The sequence below is a fragment of the Cynocephalus volans genome, chromosome 8, assembly GCF_027409185.1.
Source record: "Cynocephalus volans isolate mCynVol1 chromosome 8, mCynVol1.pri, whole genome shotgun sequence".
NCBI lineage: Eukaryota > Metazoa > Chordata > Mammalia > Dermoptera > Cynocephalidae > Cynocephalus > Cynocephalus volans.
The window spans coordinates 107,602,576-107,616,421 of record NC_084467.1 but is presented as its reverse complement, the minus strand read 5'-3'; the positions used below and the strand labels follow the sequence as shown (position 1 = coordinate 107,616,421).

General features: G+C 43.5%; 2 protein-coding genes across 3 annotated transcripts; both read left to right on the top strand.

The window, feature by feature from the left end:
• The first annotated feature begins 87 nt into the window (after nt 1-87).
• RBM8A (RNA binding motif protein 8A) lies at nt 88-3,975 on the top strand. 2 transcript variants are annotated; one of them, XM_063105098.1, is made up of 6 exons: nt 88-194; nt 578-637; nt 772-846; nt 1,035-1,171; nt 1,493-1,629; nt 1,742-3,975. In XM_063105098.1, the coding sequence occupies exons 1-6, from the start codon at nt 128-130 to the stop codon at nt 1,785-1,787; spliced, it is 522 nt and encodes a 173-aa protein (XP_062961168.1). In that variant the 5' UTR covers nt 88-127; the 3' UTR covers nt 1,788-3,975. The 2 variants fall into 2 exon arrangements, with proteins under 2 accessions (XP_062961168.1, XP_062961167.1); XM_063105097.1 differs by having other exon boundaries at nt 769-846.
• Nucleotides 3,976-7,668: 3,693 nt separating this feature from the next.
• Nucleotides 7,669-13,630, top strand: PEX11B (peroxisomal biogenesis factor 11 beta). Its single transcript, XM_063106203.1, has 4 exons — nt 7,669-7,748; nt 8,540-8,655; nt 9,055-9,256; nt 12,417-13,630. Exons 1-4 carry the CDS (start codon nt 7,693-7,695, stop codon nt 12,820-12,822), a joined length of 780 nt encoding a protein of 259 aa, XP_062962273.1. The 5' UTR covers nt 7,669-7,692; the 3' UTR covers nt 12,823-13,630.
• Nucleotides 13,631-13,846: the final 216 nt, after the last annotated feature.

The window sequence follows — 13,846 nt, the reverse complement described above, 5'->3', positions numbered from 1 at the left end:
GCGCTCAGGGCGGGACTTAGAGTTGCCTTTGATTGGTCAGCTTGATTGGCGACCTTTCCCCTCTGCGACAGTTTCCCGAGGTGTCTAGAGACTGAGTGGCACAGAAGAGAGCTCGAAGGAAGGCAAGATGGCGGATGTGCTGGATCTTCACGAGGCTGGGGGCGAGGATTTCGCCATGGATGAGGATGGGGACGGTGAGGACAGTGGAGGCGGCTGCGGGAAGCGGGGAAGGTGCGAGAGAAGGATGTAATAGAATATCTCCTTTCTTCCCGGCAGGGAGGATGGGAGCCAGTGAACCGGGTCTGGGTTGGATTAGAGACTCCGCCCCATTTGGGAGGAATGGGGGCGGGACCGGGAAGGGACTGAGACTGGACATGGTGGGGTCCCCTTTCAGATGGTATCATGGGGGGTGGCGGGTTAGCTCAGTTGGTCAGAATGCGGTGTTATAACACCAAGATCAAGGGTTCGGATTCTCGTACAGGCCAGCTGCCAAAAAACACAGTTTCACGGGCGAAAGACAAGTGTTATAAATGACGCTTATCTTTGTTACTCATTCTTTTCTCTTCTGGGGCCCCAGAGAGCATCCACAAATTGAAAGAAAAAGCGAAGAAACGAAAGGGCCGCGGCTTTGGCTCTGGTGAGTGTCGGAAAATGGGTTAGAGTGGTTTAGTAGGGCGGGATCTACGAGTTTTGGAGTCCACACCTGACTCAGGGGGAACAGTGGGAGGACGGAGGAGTCTTTGGTGATCTCGTGTATGTCCCTTATAGAAGAGGGGTCTCGAGCGCGGATGCGTGAGGATTATGACAGCGTGGAGCAGGATGGCGATGAACCCGGACCACAACGGTGTAAGTAAAACGGAACCTGTGGGGATCAGTGTCTGTAGGCAGTTAGAGACCAATACAATTAAACCGCGTAGGAATGAGATCAGGGATAACTTAACTAGTCTCTGGAGTCCACATTCACTTTACTCCTGAGGTTCTGCTTGAAGTTTTCCTCTCCTGTGCTCATACAACCTCTTTTCTTTCCCCAATAGCTGTTGAAGGCTGGATTCTTTTTGTCACAGGAGTCCATGAAGAAGCCACTGAAGAAGACATTCACGACAAATTCGCAGAATATGGGGAAATAAAAAACATTCACCTCAACCTGGACAGGCGTACAGGATACCTGAAGGTATCCTAAGTGACACTTCATGGTCTCTCTTCCCCTATGACCCTTATACAGCATTGGTAGTTTTCCCATGTTTGCTGTCGTTGGCCAAGAGCAAAGTTGAAATAAAATAACATTGGAAATTGATTGTTAGACACAGCAAAGAGACAGACAGAAAGAAACAGACACATTGTATATACAATCAGTATATGATGTACATTCATTGCTTAAAGTTTATATATTTAGTTTTTATATTTAGTATGAGCTTAGATTTGAGGAAAAAGATACTCAGTGATGCTTGGTGAAATAGGAGGGTTTTGATATCTGTCTTTTCACTTGCCCCAGGGGTATACTCTAGTTGAGTATGAAACGTACAAGGAGGCCCAAGCTGCTATGGAGGGACTCAATGGTCAGGATTTGATGGGACAGCCGATCAGTGTGGACTGGTGTTTTGTTCGGGGTCCGCCAAAGGGCAAGAGGAGGTAAAGTGGAGAGGGCAAGCACTATCTTGGTAAAGGGAATATGGGTGAAACAGAACAAGCACATTGTATTATGTTCCTCTGACGAGCTGCCCTCCTCTTTCTTTTTTCCTAGAGGTGGCCGAAGACGCAGTAGGAGTCCGGACCGGAGACGTCGTTAAGAAGTTCTCTGTTGTTCAGGTGTCCTCTCCAAGGTTTCCATTTGACCATGCAGCCTTGGAGAAATAGGGCTGGGGTGCAGCTGGCTTTGTTTATATTTAATCTCTTACCCTATCTACTAAGTGTTTCTTTTGAGTTATGAATAAATGTTTCATTCTGTTTTCTACATTTAAAATTGCTTTCCTGTTCTAACATTGAAAGCTCTGAAGCCCTATTTACGATAAGGTGGTATAGGCCATTGTGAATATACTTCTCCCAGGGACTGAGTGACTTTCTACATTAGATATAGTCTCAGTTGTCAGGTATGGTTAAAGTAGAGACACTGCTCAGTATTTCTTTTTCTTGGAAGCTAAGAGTGTAGGGGTAGAGGTGAGACATTCTTATGGTATTTGAGATAATCTGTTTCTATGTACTCTGTTGTGAGCAAATGGATGTTATAGGAATGTCTCTTTTGTTTCTCCTGCCCTTCTTGATGTCACATCTGTTTGTAGGTCCAGCTTTCTGAGGGCTTGAATCTCTTGTCGGGGCATTCTCCCAGACCCTTCTTCCCTGGAGGAGTCTATACTAAGTTCTTGGTGCCCCCTTCGGCAGCCAAGGGTGAAGACCCCGTAGAGGAGAGGATCCAAAGGAGAACTGAGGAGGCCAAAAAGGAAAAGGATGTGGCTGAGGCTGGGAGAGACTTCAGTTAGCATGGTGGGAGAGAACCAATACCACAGACCCAGTAGGTAATACGGTGTCCAGCAGAGAATGAAGGTCGGCCAATCACAGGGCCTGAAGACAAACATGGGGGTGATTGTCTAAGGAGCGGCAGAGAGCAAATTCACCGGCAGGGGCTGGGAGTTTAGAAAATATGCTCAAGTTGAGAACCACTCAGCTTCTGAAGTGAGTATAGGACGGACTGATGGAAGGCAGAGATAGCGAGATGGAACTCTCCCTCTATAAGGAGGAGAATATTGCAAACCCTCTTCCCCTTCCCAGCCTGAGACTATATAATTCCCCTCCCCCCAGGGATTATGACAAACATTGGAGAAAATTTTTTTTTTTTTTAATAGAAGACGACTGGTAAGGGGATCTTAACCCTTGATTTGGTGTTGTCAGCACCACATTCTCCTAAGTGAGCTAACCGGCCATCCCTATATAGGGATCCGAACCCGTGGCCTGTATGTTATCAGCACCACACTCTCCCAAGTGAGCCATGAGCCAGCCCGAGAAAATGTTTTGATTGAGATGCTGTGTTATATGAAGCCACCAAACTTACATTAAGACTTAATGGTGTTAAAGAATAATAAAGGAGAATATTGATCACCTTTCTACCTAATCCTTGCCCAGCTAACTCTATTTGGCTAGAGGCTGTTTAGAATTGAAGGCATTCAATAAAATGATTTCTAGCATCAGGAACTAGAGGTATGGTTAGTATCTTAACTTTGATTTAGTGATTGACAGATAACTACCAGGTAGGTAGGTAATTAAATGATGCTAAAAGCAACAGTTCTGGGGATAAGGATTAAGGACTGGGACTTGGAGTCTCACCATGGCTCCCCTTCCTTGTCTGGGCACTGTACACACTGAGGACAATGCGGCTGTAGCAGACGGCCATGGCAGTCAGCGGCAGCAGAAAAAGGCAGCAGAAGGTGAAGAGGTTATAGGTGGTTTCTTACCATCAAGCCTTGAAGCTGCCTTTGGTGACACACTGAGTGAAGGGGACTGGGCCAGGTTGTTGGACAGTATGGAACAGGAACAGCTGAAGTGGAATTTAGGACTATTAGAAATGGTTCCCCCAACCTACCCACCCAATTCTGTCTTCTCCCAATTCATCCATAATTCCATGTGGAACAGTGGAGTGTTGGCTAAAGGTTCATTCATGGTGCCATTTAAAAAAGGTTAGAAATGCATCTTGAAAATGCCTATCTTCCCCTTATGCTTAAATATGGCACTGATCATTAAGTTTGTTAAATCCTGGAACTTGAAAGAATCCTGCCTTCTTAAGTACTGTTCTAGTATCGCACCTTATAAAAGGATGCTATCTTTACCCCCTCACCCACATTTTTAGCTGAAATGATTTTCCTGGTTTGTCTGTGATAAATTCTGTTGAAAAAGAAATCTTGTATAAAATGGGTGCTACTAAAATTTCAGGCCGTTTTACAGCCATTCTGAAGTGACCTTTAGTAGGCTTATGTACAATAACTATAATGGTAAAACAATTGTTAAATAATAAAATTTAATATTTTCCAAATGCTCTTGGTTGCCCTTCCCCCTTTTTGGAAAGTTGCTGGTTTTTAAATTTAATCAGTAAAGTGTACTTTTCATTTTAGAGCTGCAGGGTTAGAGTGCCTTGATTCCAGTAACATAGACTAAGTCAGTATTAGTTTGATGAAGGGAGGCTCAATAGGTATCAGATTCCTAGCTACAAAGCATTTGGGAAAGTGATTTCAGCAAGCATGAAGGACTTTTATTTTAGGCAAGGTGAATAGTATCAGCCAAAGACATAGAATTTTATGAACTGCGTAGAGTTATGATTAGGCTATTCTGGGCTACATGGGGAGTGGTCTTTCATCCCTCTGTCTTGCATCCATATATTTCTGGGTGGGGCTTTTTGTTTTGTTTTTTGTTTGTTTCTGGTGCTATGCCTAGAAGTACATGAGAATTGTGAGAAGGAGTATAAAAATAGAGCTCCTGGACTTACAGTTTGGTCCATAGCCTTCTACCACTCCTTTCTCCTCTATTTTTTATTCGGTTTACTACCTATAGTAGAAACCTTCCTATCAACTACTGATAAGTTGGAAACTTGAGCCCATAAAAACAAGTAATTTTTAACTACCCTAATACTCCTAATACACTAATATCACACTATAAAACCATTTTTTAATTAACACTAATATTTTAAATACAGCATATGGGCAATGCAGAACTTATCCAAAAGGATACTAATTTGGAACCAAAAATATACCACCTTTTGCATGTGTCACACATCTCACAACTAGTTTTCTATAGAAACAAATAGAGATTGCAATTATTGTCAGATTGTTGGGTTGTAAGAAAGGATGAAATTCATCTCCTATTCCACCATCTTGTGACCCATAGATTTCAAGTGACTTAGCTAACGTCATTTAACTAACTAGTTAGTGGTAGAGCCTAGACTCAGAAAAAAAGCAGAGTAAAACAATGCAACAAAAACAGTCTTCTAATTCCAGTCCACATCTAAAATTTGCTTCATATAAACAAATCCAACTGTAATTCCTATTGCATTGTGGCAATAGGCTTTTTTATTTTTTTTATTTTTTTGGCAGCTGGCCAGTCAGGGATCAGAACCCTTGACGTTGGTGCTACAACATCATGCTCTAACCAACTGAGCTAACCAACCAGCCCTAGGCTTCTTTTTAATGCTTGGGATGGTGGAGGTCCTGTTAGCAACATATTGTTGGAAGCAATGGTCTTTTTTTGTCCTTAGAACTATAGTCAGACAACCTTTTTGTAAAATTTCTAATGTTTGAGGATTTAAGGATCAAATCTTACCTGACTATAATGCATTATTCCAGAGACTAAAATCATAGACTCTGTTGACTTCCTTCCAGACATAATTCTAATCCTATAGCTTCAAAGATGCTTCTCTGTCTTGCTCCCCGCTGCCCAACAATAATGGTCGTGGTGGTTTTTGTTTTGAAGTAACTGCTTTATATTTAGCTTTTTTCCCCTAGCTTTCTAGCTCCTTTTCATTACTGAGATTTGATTAACCTGGTACTCAAGTTCAGATGCTCCCTTATTTCCAGTTTTAACACTTATTCCACAATAAAGCCAGAATACTTTAGTGTCTCTCCACTGCCCTCAGGATAAAGTACAAATATTTATGATCTGGCCCTTCCTTCCCCTACTGGCTCATTACTCACTATTTTCTAGTCCTCAACTTTAGCAGCAATCACCCTTTGTTCTCCCCAGTATTTCTCCTGTTTTAACATGTCTAACACCTGTCTTTCAAGAATCAAATTTTAGTATCTCTAGAAAGCTTTCCCAGACTGCAAGAGTGGGTCAGACACCCCTCATTGTTCTTTTAAGTCCTTACCTTTAGCATAACACTTGACTGGACACTGCCTAATTTGTTTGTCTCCTGCACTATTGTATACATTTTTTTTTTTTTTTTTGGCAGCTGGCCTGTACAAGGATCCAGACCCTTGACCTTGGTGTTACCAGCACCATGCTCTACCAAGTATACATTTCTTGAAGGCAGGACTTTTCTTGCTCTATCCCTTAGTATTTGAGTGTATCTGGACATGGTGCACTTTATTTTTTGAATAGATTAGTAAGTGTAACAAAAGTTTTACCCAAAGAACCTGACTTCACTCTTTTACCCCTGTATATGTCTTCTCCTTGCCCTAGAGTTTTTCTGCACCAGTCTACTGAAGGAGGGGGGACTGGAAGGATGCAAAGAAGTGAAAGCCAAGCATAGTGAAGGAAATTTGAAGGAAGAGGCAGTTATAGGGTACTGCTTTTAAAAGATAGGCTCTTAACAGATGTAAGTTAACATGCAAATGATCTTAACTTGCAGAAGAGATATCAGAGGCTCCTTCCCTGAGAATGGATGATGGTGACCAAGCACACCTTTTGACTCCCAAAGTTTATGCTGTGTACCCAAATCCCTGACCAGCCCATCCCTGAATACCGACAAGTCACTCATCTGGGGCAAAGTAAGCAGGAAACGAAGTCCCCAGGCCGCCCCCAGAAGTTTCCTTCCACCTGAGCGCGGTTCAAGGGGAGTGAGTATTGCTGCCTGGCGGTCGAGCCCAATGACCACAGGCAGGAAAGCAGCAGCATACATGGCCATTAGTTTGAGGAACATCAGTGTCTGACATGCAATGTCCCCAGCCATCCATTGAACAGTGATATTCTAGGTGGCATCTAGGGGCATAACCACAAAAGTGACCAGTAAGTCAGCAGCTGCTAAATGGGCGAAAAGTCGCCGGACTGGAGGGGGACGGAGCTGGCTGGGTTGTGGCCGTGTTACTGACCACAGCACGGCCAGGTTCCCTCCAGCTGAAGAAACAAACAGCACAATGGTCACTCCCACTCGGACCTTGGCTGCAGCTGAAAAGGTATGCAGCTCCGAGTCTTCTACCTCCACTCCTGATACCGCTCAGACCTCTTCTCCCGCTGCTGACCCCCAAAGGGTGCTATTACCTAAAGACATGGTGGCTTGGAAGAGAAGGGTAAGGAGGAAGTGTGGGTATGAAGCGGTTAGCTTCGGTAATCGATTCTTCGCCTTCCTTTTCAGGATCTGGAGCTGGTTACTGCGAATTTCGTCCACTAAAGCCTCTGTCTCTGGAGACTCTCCATTTTGGAGGAGGTCATCTGTCCAATTGTCAGGGTCTTGCAGGGAATGGAGATCTGGGACTAATCCTGCTCTTTTTCCCTTGGACAGACTAGTCTGGGCTTCGGGCTTCTACTGCCTTAGATTTCTTTAGCCCTTAGGCCCCTGGTTTCGGCTGGAGCGTGCATGCATGTGTGTGTCAGGGGTGTTATCGCTGGGCGAACCGGGCGAGGAGCTCTATCCCATCCTCTACGGCGTGGATATCACTGCAGCGCCTTTTTGCTCCGCCCCCACCCCTGCAGGCCCCGCCCTTGGCCTGAATATTTAAAGAATGTCCCGCTTGCTTAGGGAATTAGGGGCGTGCTTAGGGAATAGAGATCGTCTGATAACGGGATACTCTGACGGAAACACTGTTACAGTAGCACGCAGGTGGAGGCCCTGAGACAAGCACTTCGCGTCCTGAAATTCTGTTTCAAGAGCCGTCTCCATTCACTTTCTCTTCTGATAATGTTTGTCCCTCGCGAGGCACCGTTGGGTCGACCAGGAGGCGTGGCTAGGGGCGGGAAGTGGAGCTGGAACGGGGCCGCGGAGCTGGGGCTGCCGCTGTCATGGACGCTTGGGTCCGCTTCAGTGCTCAGAGCCAGGCCCGGGAGCGGCTGTGTAGGTGCGGCCCGAATAGGAGTGGGGGGAGGGGCGGGCAAAGGAAGACTCTCGTGAGGCGAGGTCAGTTCAGGCTACGGGGGTCAAAAAGGGTCAAGTCCGGCTACGGGGGCCCGGACGGACCGCGAGGAGCTGATTTGAGCGGGTAGTGAGATGATTTTTCTCTACTCCCGGGAAAGCTGAGGAAACTGAGGCACGAGTGGGCCACGGGTGAGGCCGCTCAGGGTTGCCGTGTCTACATAAGACCAACAGTTTCCTCACTGGGCGGTGGTGGAATGAGGAGCATTCGCCCAGTGGTGGACAGGACCCAGTCTCTGTCCCCAGAACTGGGGAGGCACTCCCAGTTTCCGTGTCCCCTCACCCTGATGTCACCCGGGAACTGCTCTGCCTCCGCTCTGTCTTTTGGTCTTGATTCAGCTCGAGGGCCTTGAAATCTCCTGGTTCACCTACTGTGAGGAATAATCTGCCATCCAACTATTCCTGTCTCCCTCATATACTGTATTTTGCACATGCTCACACTGATGTGCTTGTGATGGACCCCTGCTGCTTTCACTGGCCCTTTCAGGCCTCATCATTGTCAAATCTCATATTTTCTCAACTCTGAATAGGGCTCTCCACCCCCTTTTAGGCTCCTTTTTATCCTGCAGGAGAAACGGTGAGATATGGGCATGAAGAGGAGGAAAGGGAATGGTCTCAATCTGGGAAAAGAGGAAGTCCATCCTTGCCTTTTGGAGGACGTTTTTGAGGAGGAGGTTAGGGAGATCGCCACCTTATCTTGCCTGTCCTCTCCTCCAGGGCTGCCCAGTATGCGTGCTCCCTTCTTGGCTATGCACTGCAGAGACATGGGGCCAGTCCTGAGTTACAGAAACAGATTCGACAACTGGAAGGTCATCTGAGCCTTGGGAGAAAGCGTAAGTAACTGTGCCTTTCTTTTTATCACCCCAGTCCTTCCATCCCCAGCTATTTTCCTTTAATCCCTCCTTCCTGTTTTTACCTGCTCTTCTAGTTCTTCCCCCTCATTTGGCTGTGCACTTATATTCAGCATGCCTCCAACTGGAATAAGAGCAGGGGTAAGGAAGGTATTGAGGATGGGAGAAAATGGGACAAGTTTGAAAAAACTAAAGTGGGACAAAAATTAATTAAATTTGAAGTGAAAAAGAATGAACTTTCTGCTCTTTTTTTTTTTTTTATCGTTTGTTACTATCACTTGCTTGACTTTCACTGTCTTGCTTTCTCTCTTGTTCTGTGTGTTGCTCTCTGGCTGCCTTTCTACTTCCAAATCCTTGCCTTGTCTTGCTAATCTCCACAAGTTCTACGCCTGGGTAACTCAGCAGATGCCCTTGAGTCAGCCAAAAGAGCTGTGCACCTATCAGATGTTGTCCTGAGATTCTGCATCACTGTTAGTCACCTCAATCGAGCCTTATACTTCGCCTGTGACAATGTCCTGTGGGCTGGAAAGTCTGGACTAGCTCCTCGTGTGGATCAGGAGAAGTGGGTCCAGCGTTCATTCAGGTTTGATATCCTTTTATCCTACAAGACCATTTGTAACACCATATTACATAGGTTGCCTTTTATGAGAGAAAGATCTTCTCTCAGGATCTTCCCAGAATATATCCATCTTAATCAATCACTGGGTTTCTAATCTTCATTTAGATCTTAAACTATCAGAGAATAATGAATGGGGACAGATGGATGACAGATGCTCTTTCATGATGAATGACTAAAATTGGGCAAGATAAGATAATATATTGCTTTAAATCTGCTTCTATCTGTACCAGAGGTTATGCTGCACTCATTACCTGCTCATTCATTCATTCCAAAAATATGTAGGTGCTTACTATGGGGCAGGGGATAAAGCACAGAGCCAAACAGATATGTTGCCTCCTCCCATGAAGCTTCCAGTCCAGCAGAGAAGTCAGATATTAAAACAAATAGCCACTCAGATATATTTGTGGAAAGTATGGGGTATCATGAAAGAATATAACCAGGGGAGCTAATTTAGACTGAAAGGTAAGTGAAGAACTTTTGGGGAAAGTAATATTTTAGTTCACACCTGAAGCCTGAGTAGGAGTCAGACAAAGCAAAGAGTAACAGAAAAGACCTTTCCAAACAGAGAAAATAGCACATTTTAAGGCTTTGAACCAACAAAGACTTCAGGGAATTGGAGAAATAGAAAGAAAGCATGATGGACAGTATTGAATAAAAGGCCTAAGTTCAAATTTGAGAGATAGGCAGGGGCCAGATTGTTCATACAGGGTGTTTTAGGCAGTGTTAAAAATTTTTTATTTGTTCTGTTTCAATTTTTTCCTAAATACAATGGGACATTATTGAAGGGTTCTAAACAGGGATGTGATGTGATTCAAACTGTGTTTAAAGAACATCTCTCTTGCTGCGATGTGGAAAATGGATTGCAGTGGGGCGGGAAAGGATGGATTGCCTAATATGGGCAAGAGATAATGTTGGCTTGGACTAAGGAGGTGGCTCACAATGAAGGTGGAGAGAAATATTATTTGGGAGTAAAATTCTCTATATACATATCATCTGTATTTGTTTTTTGTTTCCCTATGATTATCTTGTTCTTTTTTTATTAGCATTTTTCCCTTGTTTTTCTCTTCATCTTTCTCAGTGATTTACAACTATAACTTGGTTTATGATGTATGAGGGGTAGAGACAGAAGCATGGCTGGAGTAGTATGGAAAAGCCACTCCCTAGAAAAGTCTGTATCCTATATTTATTCATTTCATACAACAAATATTTATTGAGCTCTTAGAATGTGCCAGACAGTGGTCTAGATACAGGGATACAGTGGTTAAAGACAAACAAGGTCTCTGCTTTTAAGGAACTGACATTGTAATGGGAGGAGACAAACATAAATAAACAATAAATAAGAAAAACATATAGTGATAAGTGCTATGCAGGAAATTAAAGGAGGGTTATGTGGCAGAAAGAAATTGACTCACTGCTTTAGATCGGGGGATCGGGGAAGGCCTCTCTGAAGAGGTGACATTTAAGCTTAGACCTGAAGTGCAGGGAAGAGCCGGCCATGTGAAGATTTTGGAGGGAGAATATTCCAGGTAGAGGGACTAGGTAGTACATAGGTCCTAAGGCAGGAACAAGTTTGATAGGATCAAAATACAGTATAGAAAGAAACTAACATGGTTGAAAGATACTGATTGAGGGAAAGAATGGTACAAGATAAAATTAGAGAGGCAAGTGCCAGATGCTGTTGAGTCTGTAAGCCTAAATTATCTAGATTTTATTCTAAATGTGATAGGAAAGAAAGCATAGAGAATTTTAAATAGGGGAGTAATGATGTGGTTTATGTTTATGCCAGCTACTATATGAAATTAAATTGTTGGGGGTGGGGGCAAGAATGGCCGTAGAGAGACCAGTTAAAAGACTAAAGCAGTAGGCTAGGCAAGAGATGATACTGGCTTAACTGTGATGGTGGAATGTAATAGAGAGATGTGATTGGATTCAGGATATATTTTGGAGGTAGAACAATCTATTGAGTACAGATCACCACTGTCAGAATGGATTTAAAGTAGAAAACATAGGTTTGTACTTAACGAATTTGTAATCTAACACATTTGGCAGTTACTTAATTCCTCTGGGCCTCAGTTTTGTTCTTTTGTTTTTGTTTTTTGTGGCTGGCTGGTATGGGGATCTGAACCCACGACCTCAGTGTTATAAGGCTATGCTCTAACCAACTGAACTAACAGGACAGCCCCTTGTTTTGTTTCTTAAGAAGGATTGGATTTAGATGATTGTAATGTGTCTGAGTCTCTCAAACAACTGAAGCTTGTTCTTTCAAAATAAGTTTGCATTATTATTGGGCAAGTTGAATGTGTGTATGTTCTAAGGGGTTGCCAAGTGGAAAAGTGAAATTTGAGGTTGATTTTGGAAGATTCATGATGCTTATGAATTTTAAGCCATGATCTTAAGGTATATATAAACACATATTAGTTTCAGAAAGGTGGAAGGACTTTTTTTTCCCCATTTTTACTGCGGTATAATTGACAAATAGAAATTGTATATATTTAAGGTGTACGGCTTGGTGATTTATATGCACATGTTGTGAAATGGTCACCACAATAAAGCTAGTTAACGTATCCATCACCTCACATAGTTACCTTTTTATTTTTATGGTGAAAATACTGAAGATCTACTCTCTCAGCAAATTTCAAGTATACAGTACAGTATTGGTAATGATAGTTACCATGCTGTATGTACATTAGATCTCCAGACCTTATTTTATTCATCTTACATAACTGAAACTTTCTATCACTTGATTAGAGCATGATGCTAATAACACCAAGGTCAAGAATTTGGTTCCATATTGGCCAGCTGCCAAAACAAAAACAAACAAAAAAACTTTCTTCCACCCTCCAACTCCTGGCAACCACCATTCTATTCTGTGCTTCTATGAGTTAGTTATTTTAGTTCCACATATAAGTGAGATCATGCAGTATTTGTCTTTCTGTGTCTTACTTATTTCACTTAGCATAATATTCTCAAGGGAGGACATTTCTAATATAGGATAATAGCATTCATTTCTGGTATTCTAATATGTAATCCCTTTGTAGTAAGAGAAAATAATGTTAAAATGTTATGTTGGATATGTTAGTAGGTATACATGCTCTTACTGACTCTTCTGCCCTGTGTATCTCAGGTACTATCTGTTTTCCCTTATTATGAATTTGAGTCGTGATGCTTACGAGATTCGTCTGTTGATGGAACAAGAGTCTTCAGCTTGTAGCCGGCGACTGAAGGGTTCTGGAGGAGGAGTCCCAGGAGGAATTGAAACTGGGGGGCCTGGGGGACCAGGGAATCCAGGAGGAGGCCTACCCCAACTGGCTGTGAAGCTTCGGCTCCAAGTTCTGCTCCTGGTTCGAGTCCTTCGAGGTCATCCTCCCCTTCTGTTGGATGTTGTCAGAAATGCCTGTGATCTCTTCATTCCACTGGACAAACTAGGCCTCTGGCGCTGTGGCCCTGGAATTGTAGGGCTTTGTGGCCTTGTGTCCTCTATCCTGTCTATTCTCACTCTAATCTGTCCCTGGCTACGACTCAAGCCCTGACATTCTGGTACGGTGTAAGGAGGGGACCTGAACTGGTGAGATGGAATCTTAGATCGTTCCCCATGTACCAGCCTTATTCTAATTGTACTTCTTGGTGAAAGGTAAAATCCAGAGATTTAGGGGTTGAGGGAGGAGCTTTGAGGAAGATGAGGTGAAGAAAGGTGACTTGTGAACCAATGGGATGATTTTGATACCCAGATTTGTCTGAGCTTTTGTTCTTTTCCTCTTTCCTTGTCTGTGTCTCTCTTAGCTCTTTTTACTTGGTCTCTCTGAAGTCTGTTTAAGATTCTGTCTCTATGCATTTCTCTTTTCACTTTCTCAGTCCCCTGTCCAGGAATTTAATCAGCAGAATTACTTTTTGTTAAGGGAAGTATAAGATTTGGTCTGTAAGATCCTAACTGCCTTCTTTTTTCTCACAGACATGACTTGGGGCAGATTTTTCCTCCTTCAAACTCCAAATTATAATTTTTAATACTTTATGTCCCCATGGACTCTTCCCTCATATCTCTGCCCCACAGGTTGTTTGATGCTTCTTCCTCCTCCCTCATGTCTACCTCACCAGTCTCCCTCATGATTTTGCTGTTACCCTTCCATCTACTCACACGTTCAGATTTCTGCTTACACTTTGATTTCAGAGCTTTGTTCCCTACCCTGTTCTTACCCCTTCTTTGCCTATACAGAATGATGCCGTGTCTAGCATCTTGCTGTAAATACTGTACAGTGATTCTGTGTAAATAGCTGTGGCCTGTGCCCACAATGGAAAGCAAGCCTTCCAGGTCAGCAAATTAAAGATCGATTTGCTCATTAACATTTGGTCTGGTCCGCATGTTTTGGTCATTTGAAGCCCCTATGCCTGTCACTATGGTTTGGATTTTCCATGGGATTGGCCACTAGCATCATCACCCACAGATTTTTATTGAGCACCTACAGTGTGCCGGGAAAAATACTAGGTAGTGGACATACAAAAAGCTAAGAAGCTCAGGGGCTGACTAATTAGGTCACTTGGTTAGAGCACAGTGTTATA